This window comes from Podarcis melisellensis, assembly GCF_964234715.1.
Source record: "Podarcis melisellensis genome assembly, chromosome: 3".
NCBI classification, from domain to species: Eukaryota; Metazoa; Chordata; class Lepidosauria; order Squamata; family Lacertidae; genus Podarcis; species Podarcis melisellensis.
In genome coordinates this window covers 96,293,707-96,305,782 of record NC_138530.1, presented here as the reverse complement: position 1 = coordinate 96,305,782, position 12,076 = coordinate 96,293,707, and the positions used below count along the sequence as shown (strand labels likewise).

Sequence of the window (12,076 nt, the reverse complement as noted above, 5' to 3'; positions counted from 1 at the left end):
GTTACACACATTCAGCAGCTTGGCTTTCTGTTTTAGGAAGAGTGTCATCAGACTGCACTTATTTTTCATGATTAGATGAATTGCAGTCTGATCCTAAACATCTTTGCACAAAAACAAGTCCCTGAAATTTTCAATGAGCCTTTGTGCCAGGTGAGCACATTCAGGGCTGCAGCCGTAATCTTTTTAAGAAGGTGCTTTGGTTTCTGTGCTCATCAATTATTTACATATCTCCATAAATTATTCAGTAACTGGAGTGAGAAGCGGGGGGGGGGGGAGAGATTTCTAAAAATATACTTTTAGCATATGTTTAAGGCAGGGGTTATCCCCATTCAAAAAGTTTTATCTTTCCAACATACTGAACATTAGCTCCTTTTATTTCCACTGGGCTTTTGTGAACTTGAAACGCCACCTGGGGTCCCTCTTTGTATCTAAAAAACATCCAGCCATCTTTGTTGTTGTTGTTGTTTAAGGATAAAGTCTGCAGCAGATATGGGAGAGGCGGGGCATGCCACTAATGTAGCAAAAAATCAATAGGTGAGAAAGCTGTTTTAAAAAGCTGCACCAAGTAGAATCCAAACCTGTTTTTGAACTAAAAAGTTCTTCCTCCAGGGGAATCGCTCTACAGTTAGACAGATATGAAAACGACATCTTCTAGTTTAGTTTGCTATTCATAAAGGAACTACTGTCTCCAAGCTTGTCTGAGGTCATTGTATTGACTGTAACTTTGCATGCCAGCCATCTTGAGAATGATAAATTTGTGGCCACAGAACAACTGAGTAAACGTAAGGACTAGGAAGAGCAATATCTATTTTTTAAAAAAATCAAGAAGAGTTCTAGATGGCGTGCTTCTAGCACTTCAATAATAAAGAGCTTTAGACTGCTCAGAATGGTTGTTTCCAGTAGAATCTGAGTGCAGAACAGACTTCTGCTTGCCCAGTTGAACTTCCCCTTTCTTTTCTCCCCCACCCCATCTGGGGTTCAGGTGGTCTAAACCACTGAGCCTCTTGGGCTTGCCAGTCAGAAGATCTGCAGTTTGGTGTGAGCTCCCATTGCTTTGTCCCAGCTCCTGTCAACCTAGCAGTTCAAAAGCACACCAGTGCAAGTAGATAAATAGGTACCACTGCGGCAGGAAGGTAAACGGTGTTTCCGTGAACTCTGGCTTCCGACATGGTGCCCTGTTGAAAAGTACAAGCATAGGAGATTGTAAATATAGGTCAAGTAAGCCACAGTTTTCATAGCAAACATAGCTTATGTTATATACAACCAGCTTGTCTAATGGAATTTCAGAGGGTAGTCTTCTTGATGATATTCTGAAGTCATGTCATGTGGATGAACCATGCAGAATAATGTTCACCTTTTATGAAGGCTCTTTTAGGCAACTGTTTGTGAAAGCTCTTTATGCATGCTCTTTTATCTAAGCTTTTCCATGCACAATCACCATATTGTATATAATTTGCTTTCACATGTTTCTGAAATAAAATGCAATACATTAAGATTTTTCCTGAACACAATATGCGAGAGAAAGAGGAGAGGCAGGAGAGGGTGCCAAGCACCAGAAAAATATGCTATTGGCTATATCCACCTTTCCCCTCCAGTGTAGATTTTTACAGAGTCTAAGCTGTAGGGAGCAATTGTATTTGTGTTTGGCAAGGTAATTCTCTAATTTGTGCATATTATGGTAGTATTCTCCACTGCTGATTGGTTTGGAACTGCTTACTTGGAAATAAAAATCCTAAGACTGAGTTTATATATATTTTTATAAAAAATATATATATTTATTATATTTATATATTATATAAATGTATATTTTATTATATTTTATATATTATTATATATTTATATTATAAAAATATATATTTTTATAAAAAATATATACGGTAAATTGCATTTTGTTTTGTTTTTTTAAAAAATGTCACCATGACTTTCTAAGTTCCTCACAAGAAACTGAAACATTGAGCTTAAATAACCATTAAAATACAGCAATATACATCTGCAATCACTGGCCTATGCAAATGAGGGTAATTTGTAGAACATTTTCTCCTTACGTATGTGATGTTGGTTATAAATTGGTTGAAAAGTTCTTGAATTCTGGTAAAATTAATGCCAAACTATACATGACACAGGAGATCAATGATCGAAACTCTCCAGGCTGTGTAATAATAATAATGATGATGATGATGATGATGATGATGTCATTGCAGCCCTTGTGGTTTGGAATCAGCAGTGCTGAGAGAGCGCTAAACACTTTCCCCATGCTACAACTACCCCTCCCACACTGGTGAAAAGGGGCAGATACAATATTAATTCAAACAGTGTCAACAACAGCTTCTGACAGGGTGGATTTTGATCAGGGGAAAGGTGTAGCTGGAAAAGGTTTAGATCCTCCTTCCCCAATTCTGCTGCCCTGATCCAATTGTTCCCCTTCCCCATGGATAATTTCAAGTCTTTTAAAATAAATTGTATTTTAGGCTTTAGTCATATAATGAAATCATCCCCATCCAGTTTTTGCTGCCCAGCAGAGGGCAATTCACACAACTGATGAGAAAAAGTCAGGAGTGGCTTGTTGAAAGAGATTAAGAGATCACTTTCTTCATGTGTATATATGTGTATTCCAGCACATAGCTTCGTCATTGCATACAACTTCATGTTGCTGCCAATAACGTCCCTTACTCGTAAGATGTTTGAGAATGAATTAGTGGCATATACCATACAGAAAGTTGCTATGGGATTCATACATTGCTATCCTATGTAGATTTCCCTTGAAATCAGTTTCACTGGGACTTACTACTGAGTAAACATTATTTATCAAGGTTTCTATACTGCCTCTCTTCAACAGTACCAGGGCAATATAACAACATCACATTAAAATACAGTAAAATACATCACAATCTGCAGTAGACCACCCAGATGCTATCCAGACTCAGTATTAACACCCCGCAAAGCTCATAGGACAGGTATCATGTGTTCATGGGGATATCCATTGTAATGGCTGTTTCGCAGTGTCCCTGTGATGAACTGAGTGTCTGCACTCTGTCAAAACTAGGTTAATGTGCATCAGTTACCCCATTTCTGAAATAAAAGGTAGGCTTGGAACTCTGACTATAAGATGAATCAGTCTATCTCCAGTCCATATAAGTCTCATACATTATATGCAATATTTTTTTAAGCAACAGGATTTTTAAAAATTTAAACAGGTGTTTTCTCAGAAAATCTGCATTTGTAAATTTATTTTATCCTAAAATACTTGTTTTAATATGCATTTTAGCAAAATAATAATGATCAAATTAACCAAGTACTGCATTGCTAAATTTGAAAAAAGTGCTAAATACAAAGGTCAACTACATTCAGATCTGCACATTAGTACAGATTAGTTCACATTGGAATTTGCAAATAAAAAATAAAAATGAATTCCTTAAGCCACCCTACTAATAGGTAGATTCTGTAGCAGTTCTCATGGTTGCGCAGCAGCAAATCTTTTTTTACATGCAACTATCTAGTGTGAGGTGTAAAACAGCCCTTCTGTGAATGGAAGATGCCCTTTTAGATGCAGAAGGGCAGTTTTGGATTTTACCTGCCAGTTCAGGTGCTCTTAAGATTCTTTTCTGCATATGCCTCAACATGCAAGGCTTTTAACTAACTGGGTGATGGCTGCTTTTATTACTCTGGTCCAATTGTACTGCATTTTAAACTGCTTCTCTTGTTTTAGAGTACTGTTGTTTATATTATATTTTATGTGATTGCTTAATTGTAGAGTGCTTTGGCTATTTTAATAGAAAAGTGATGTATAAATATTTAAAACACAATAAATATATAAAAAGCTGTGCAAGCATATTTATGAAAGTGATTATTCATATTTGGCAGTATAATTCTCCAGTGGTCCACATAGTACAGTATAGGTCTTACTTATTTCGAGAGGGACTCCCGAAGGCAGAAAAGTTTTAAGGATCTGATGCAAAGTGTGTTTAATGTTCCACATCACTGAAATCAAGAGGACATTTTTTTTCCTTGCTCACAGAAGTTTCCAGAGGGTTTTGCTTTCTGCAAATTTCTCTAGGAATTTGAGTTTCAGTACTGCTTAAAAACAAGAGATACTGATGGTTTGTATACAGTTATATTGTAGCTTTCCACAGTTGAACATCAGTAATAAAGTAAAAGTAAATGAACAACCAGATGAAAGTGATTAAAAAACACACCTATGAATACCTTATTCAAATGATTTGCTGAGCTGAGGAATGTGTGATATGAGTGAATTAAAGAATGAACAGTGCCTTTAGTCTCCCCCACACCTCCCATGAGGATATAATGTACAAAGCCATAGGTTGTTTTTTTCATTTTATGTTGCTAATGTGAATATAGTATGTTTGCATCCTAGTTTGCAATGTAGATGACACTCTACAGTCAAACTCTAGTTACTGTATATACAAAACATGTAAGATATAATGTGATTTATTATGAAATGGCAGCTATATCTCTTCTTCTTTTTTTTGCAGATGAAGATGGCTAATAAATGCTGTTCTCCCTCAGATCAGGTATGACAATTTACTTTGTTTATTGCTAAAAGTCTGCCATTTCACTTCCGCCTTCCAATTAGTCACCAAAAAAAGGAGCACATGTAAGCCAAAGTTCAGCACTTTCAAAAGACCCTGATGCCAGTAGGAAAACGGAGCACATATGCACATTGTTTCCACTGAAATAAATTAATCAGAAGAGTTTAACTTTGCTTGGACCATGCCAAAAGTTATCTTTTTGCAAGTTGCATAGCAGCGGACACATGTAACTGAAAGCTCTATATAAGCATTCCTTAAGGGAAAGCGTGTTTTAGTATCTGATATTCCATCGGTCAAAACAGATTTCAACAATTAATAGAGGACCCAGGTTAGAATTTTGAAAGTTTTCAGAATCACAGCTGACAGTGGTGATAGGGGAGCAACTGTATGATGTAATATGCAGTTAATTAGCTTGCTCTGCAAATGATCATGTCCACTAAGGTGTTTTCAAAACATTTCTCTTCCTAGTTGCCTGGTAGTCTTCCATCCCAGTCAACCAAGCATAAACCACAACCTTGCCATTGGCATGTGAAAGGCAGGCTGCAGAGATTTTGCACTCAGGAGACCAAAAGGTGTTAAGCAAGGGCTAACAGAAAGAGGGGGACTAATAGAAAGTGGCAGCTGAGAAGAAGAATCCAGGCTGCTTCTCTCTGCCTCCTAACACTGCTCTTTCTTGCAGCTTTGTGATGACAAGATCCCCTGCTTTTCCTCCAACAACTAATAATATTTCAGAGCTTCCACCCAGCAGTTTATTGTGAATTGAGTGTTGCTCATGGGTTGCAAGATTTGTGTAGCATCCGCATTATAACTTCATCAAAATCCCATCCCTTCCCTTCCTGATTTACTAGTTTCCAAATGGCTTGTCATCCCTCAGGGGATTGACACCTAGACTTTTTGGAAAGGAAAATATAGGGAGGTGGGAAAGAGATGAGCACATGATGCAAAGTGTGTGAACGTCTTTCCAGATATTTATTTAATATCATGTGTTCAACACATGCAGTTGACTTCCGTAGCACACTTGGTTGATCAAGAAAAACAATAATTTCTAGATCAAGAAAATGCAAGGCTCATCTCTTATGGGTGTTCTCACCCATAAGATGAATATGGTATTGATTTGTCTTATAATATCATATTTTAACTAAAGCAAACTATTGATTGTGAGGATTTTTGTGTGCATGTGCATGCCGCCTTGTGTCTTGCAGCAGGAGAAAGGTAGGATATACTGTATTTACTCAAATCTAACGCTCACCTTTTTTGTTGCAAAAACTAAGTTGCAAAAACTAAGGTGTGCATTAGATTTGATGGCACATTTACATTTGCCAGCAAAGACTTTTTGGGGTTTCAAGGTTCTGAAAATTGAGGTGCACATTAGAGTCGATGGCTCATTAGACTTGAGTAAATACAGTAGATGAAATGAAATAAAGAAATAGATTCAGTGAATTTGTCTACTATAGCCAACCTCCATACATAAGGAGGAAGGTTTCCAATTAAATTTAGAGTCCCAGCTATTTTCTTTTTAGAAATTTAGTGAATCTTTATGAGTGTGCTATTAGTGGAGTTTGTGAATCGTTGATATCAATTATAGTAGCATGGAATATCCAAAGAAAGTAAGAAGGCGCATAGACATGTGCAGCATGTGTCACTGACGTACCTCTACAATTAGATAACAAATGGCAGGCACTGTGAGCAGTCAGAGACATTAATGAGCTGTTGAAATACAGAAAGCAAAAATGAGACACAGTTCTTGCATCTGTGCATACCATTAATACCAAAAGCGGGGCTCATTCACACTGATAATACACACATCTTGCCCTAGATGGGAGATGCACAATTCTCTGCTTCAATTAATTACATATGAAAGCACTGGAAGCAAGACTTGGAACTTGCTTTCATTCACATCAAGGCTGTAGCTTAGTGGTGAGCCCATCTAATGCACCAGTCTGTTTACATAGTGGTCAGCCATAGTGGGAAGCCCACAAGAGAGCAAAGAGTGCAGTGGAACTCTCCCACTCATGCTCCCCAACAACTGACATTCAGAGATAATAATACCACCATTATATGATTGCTACTAGCTGTTGATAGTCTTATTACCCGTAGAGTTATCTAATCCCCTTTCGAAACCATCCAAGTTGGCAGCCTTCACTATCTCTAGTAGCAACAGATCCCATAGTTTAACTACTTGCTGTGTATCCATGGGACAATGTCCCGGGTTCAACCATTCCTGTTAAGCCTGGGAAAGACTCTGCCTAGACACCTGAAGAGCCACTGCCTGTCTGTGTAGATATTTATTGAGCAAATCAAGCGATGGTCTGACACAGTTTATTTCTTACAGGCAACATCACAGAGAATTAGATATCAATGACTGTTCTGCTCCACTAACATAGACAATATGTCCATGTCTACTGGTTGCTAGGAAGCACAAGTTGGGGGGGATACTATTGCAATCAGGTCTTTCTTGGACTGATCCAGCAGTGTTCTTCTTATGTTCTTAAAACAGCTTTCTATGTTCTTTCCATTCATATCTGAAATTACCCCTCTTTTTAATGTAACATGTGCTTTGCCTTTGCTGCAAAATTCATTCCAGACATTTGGACAGGACTGATTCAGCTAAGCTATTTTTCGTTGAAATGATTCTTTGAGACGTTTGTTTGTTTGTTTGTTTGTTTGTTTGTTTGTTTGTTTGTTTGAAGGCTCATATATTTGCCTCAGTGTGAAAATGAAATGTCAGCCCCATAGCATAAACTTGTACATCATCTAGTTGGAACTTGTAGAAAGTTAACCATTCCTGCTCTCCAAATATTAGCACTTTTCGAGTCTGCCTAAACACACACACACATCAATGGATCAATGGTTTTCTTTACGAAGCATTAAGGATTGTCTCCAACAAAGTTGTCACCTTCGCACCAGGGCTTCTGCTTGGGAAATAAAATTTCCCCTCCCTCTCATCTCCCCATGGGTCCCATGTGACTCCCAATCTTCTCCAGAGGGTTGAGGGAACCCCAAAATAAATTTGGGGAGCAAGCAGGGGAATAAGAGAGGGGGGCATTTCTGTTGCACAAATGGGACAGCTTCACTGGATAAGTGATATAACCATAAATGTGATGGTGCTATTTATGCAGAGGACACACACGCACACCCATCTATTCTTTTAGCTTAAAATGAATTTTCCTCTCATTGCTTTATGGGAAGTCTAAAGTGAGGTTTTTAATCAACTTAATATGAACTACTAGTCTGGTGTCAATCCAGTTTTATTACTATAGTATTTTGAAGTATGTTCAGAGATTGAAAAAACAGATTTGTAATGGTTGGCTGGGCACTTGTATTCTATATATTGGAAATAAGATATCTCACTGTAGAGAAGCAGATTTTTTAATTTTTTTTTTTAAAAAGCTCTTGCTTAGACCCTTCATTGCCAACCGAAATCAAATTCTAAATATAATTAACTGCATTTGCTCACATTAATTGCTTTCTGTTCTTGCCTGTCCTGCCTTTGCCTGTCCCCAGCAATTATAGTGGCCACTTATGCATAATAAAAAGAATGTTTCTCCATCAAAAAAGAGGAATAGATGATACAGGTTTGCATAAAATCTGTATATACATACTTAGAAATTTTTAATAGCATTTAAATAGAAATGCAAAACAGCTCCCCTAACTAGATGACCCAAGTGCCTTTTCAGTCTGCTGCCCCTGTTGCCCCTTCTTATTGTTCTTTAACTTCAAGCCAGGCTTGAACTGGACAGCCCTTCAAAGAGAGGACTCTTCCCTATAAAGTAAGACACATGGTCACCCTACCAGCAGTCAGATTCTAGATTGTAAGCTTGCTGGGGCAAGGAAGAGCTTGTTTTTCTCAAGGAATGTATTGCAAGGTTAAAACAGTGCTAAGTGAAGGGTGGGAGATGATGATAGATGATAGATAGATGATAGATAGATAGATAGATAGATAGATAGATAGATAGATAGATAGATGATAGATGATAGATGATAGATAGATAGATAGATAGATAGATAGATAGATAGATAGATAGAAGATAGATAAATGATAGATGATAGATAGATAGATAGATAGATAGATAGATAGATAGATAGATAGATGATAGATAGATAGATAGAGAAGATAGATAGATGATAGATAGATAGATAGATAGATAGATAGATAGATAGATGATAGATAGATGATAGATAGATAGATGATAGATAGATAGATGATAGATAGATAGATAGATGATAGATAGATAGATGATGATGATAGATGATAGATAGATGATAGATAGATAGATAGATAGATAGATAGATAGATAGATAGATAGATGATAGATAGATGATAGATAGATAGATGATAGATAGATAGATGATAGATAGATAGATAGATAGATAGATAGATAGATAGATAGATGATAGATAGATAGATGATAGATAGATAGATAGATAGATAGATAGATAGATAGATGATAGATAGATAGATAGATAGATAGATAGATAGATAGATAGATAGATGATATAGATAGATAGATAGATAGATAGATAGATAGATAGATAGATAGATAGATGATAGATAGATAGATAGATAGATGATAGATAGATAGATAGATGATAGATAGATAGATAGATAGATGATAGATAGATAGATGATAGATAGATAGATAGAGATAGATAGATAGAGAGAGAGAGAGAGAGAGATAGATAGATAGATATAGATAGATAGATAGATAGATAGATAGATAGATAGATAGATGATAGATAGATGATAGATAGATAGATGATAGATAGATAGATGATAGATAGATAGATGATAGATAGATAGATAGATAGATAGATAGATAGATAGATAGATAGATGATAGATAGATAGATGATAGATAGATAGATAGATAGATAGATAGATAGATAGATGATAGATAGATAGATAGATAGATAGATAGATAGATAGATAGATAGATAGATGATATAGATAGATAGATAGATAGATAGATAGATAGATAGATAGATAGATAGATGATAGATAGATAGATAGATAGATGATAGATAGATAGATAGATGATAGATAGATAGATAGATAGATAGATGATAGATCGATAGATGATAGATAGATAGATAGAGATAGATAGATAGAGAGAGAGAGAGAGATAGATAGATAGATAGATATAGATAGATAGATAGATAGATAGATAGATAGATAGATGATAGATAGATAGATAGATAGATAGATAGATAGATAGATAGATAGATGATAGATAGATATTATGCAACACATTTTGATGGAGAAGGCTGGTGATAACTTATGGAAGAGCAGTTGATATGCTTTGTGTGCAATAAGTTATGTAGCTCTAGAAACTTAGCAGTTGCAGTATTAGTAATTTGCTCACCGAATCTATGATTTTGAAGTATTTAAAATAGCCCATCATATAATTTGCATGCTAATGCGATGGCAGTCCTCACTGCCAGATGAAGATCTTGAACTCCCAGCACAGTTTCTGCCAAAGTATCAAATGCATACATCAGATGGGGACGCAGGCAAGGCACAGGTTACAAAGTGCAGCAGGTGTAGAGGAGATATAGACACATGGCTAATCACAATCTAAAGCATTGTTCCAGCAAGCAACATATCCCCTGCACCTTCCTTTCGAAGAACAGGACCAAGGCAAGCAAGCAGACATTCCTTCAAGTAGCTTAGGCTTGCAAAGTTTGTTTGCTGGCACTAACACCTCTGTTTCCACGGAGGTGGGAATTGGTGCCAATTTGGCATTCAGTTTGCCAGAGGAGGTGGTGTCAGGGTGTGTCTGGTGTCACAGAGGCAGAACACTCTTTTGCCAATCTGCTTAGTCCCTCCCCTGGATCCAACTCTCAATTTCTTGGACTCCTGGCCTCTTCCTCCCCAAACTCAGAGGGGTCCCAGTTTCACCGCCGGCATCCCACTACGATCCTTCCCAGGGTTATTCAGCTCCAACTCCCTAAGCTCTTCCCATTCCTCATCAGGATCCAACCATCCCCCTCCATGATCTCTCCAATGGGAATAATGACTGCTAACTTTCTTTAGAACTTCAGGCAACCTGGCAAGTTTATTAATCGCGAGTTTTAATTGCCATTTACTTATTCATGTGAGACACGCAAGATTTCAGAAGGGCAAAATCTGCTCCAGCTTCACTTTTCTCGGTTTCCTCCTCCCTTGTATATAATTGCTGTCACCAACTGCTCATTTGTATTTGAATAAATAGACAAAACAAGCCACCCTAAGATGCCTGAAGCTACAACTTTCTTTGCCTTCTTAATTTTTTATTGCAACATGACACACAATGGCATATCTTACTCCTAGGGAAGTCATTGTTCCCGTTTTCAGCTGCAACCCTGCCAGCCTACATATTATGTTTGTGAAATGCCTATTTCTTCTTCATTTTTATGCTCAGCAGTTTGCCTTCCTTCTATTTATTGTAATACTTATAATCTCCCAAATAAATTTTACATAAAATCGAGGCTCATGTTTTTGTTCAGTCTTTACAGTATCTCTATGCCCTTTTTGGTGCTTTTTTTTTTTTAAAGGATAAATAGCAATTCATATGCAGAGGATGTCACTGAAGGGGTATTAACATAATGTACTGTTTTGTTTAATCATGGAGATAGCAGTGCAATCTTCTACATGTGTACTCTGAAGTAGGCCTCGTTGAGCTTAATGGGACTTACTTCTGGGTTAGCAAGTTTAAGATTGCAGATATCCTAAAATCTCTTCATGGAACGCCACTTACATATTTATTTATTATTTATATAATGGATTTATACACCTTTCTTCTTGAAGACATTATAAAGGAGCCTTAAAAACTCCCCATAAAGCAATACTTCATGGTTCTTCATACCTGCAGAGTTTTCCGCCTTGAAGTGTATGCATTTCAAGCATAGCTACTACTCTGAAGAATAATGGGATTGTTGTTTTTCAATTATTAATATGAGTTGTTATTAATAGCTGGATAAGGAGTGAAGCTTGGATCAAAATTTGCCTTGCACCAGTGAAAATGAATTTGTGCTTGTGCAACCACGTGATCCTTACAGTTTCCACTGATTCCCCCATCCCATGCCATGCCCCATGCCATTCTAGAGGCCCCCTACTTCTCAGGAGTGGCATTTAAGTAGGAATGCCCTACTCTATGAGTAAAATGTCAAATGGAGTTCTCTGGACCTGACTCATAATCTTTCGGTGAGAAATATATATTTACTCTATGGTTTTATATATACACTTAGTTTACCTGCTGTATATTCCTTATGATCTGATAAATATGTTGATGCTCTTCAGACTGCAAGAGAGCATGACATAGCAATGGCTTTAAAACAGATACTTCTTCACAAACATTAGTGATATAGGACTTGCCAATATAGCTATCCCATGAATATATGGCATTGTCCTGCCCTTGAATCAAGAGCCATTCATCAATCCATCTTGCTTCTTTAACTGGAAGCAGATCTACCAAGTTTTGGTCAAGTCTTTCCCAGTCCTACTGTTTGAGATGCCTAACGATAGATCTTAGAGATTTAACCTAGGACCTT

The 12,076-nt window shown here is 37.0% G+C and overlaps 1 protein-coding gene across 3 annotated transcripts in view; it reads left to right on the top strand.

Annotated features, from left to right (window-relative positions):
* Positions 1–12,076, top strand: part of SNTG2 (syntrophin gamma 2) — a 221,056-nt gene that overhangs the window by 176,722 nt on the left and 32,258 nt on the right. For all 3 annotated transcript variants that reach the window (XM_081906304.1, XM_081906303.1, XM_081906305.1), the window contains exon 11: positions 4,491–4,529. In XM_081906304.1, coding sequence (XP_081762430.1) covers positions 4,491–4,529 — 39 coding nt within the window. The remainder of the gene's footprint in view (positions 1–4,490; positions 4,530–12,076) is intronic.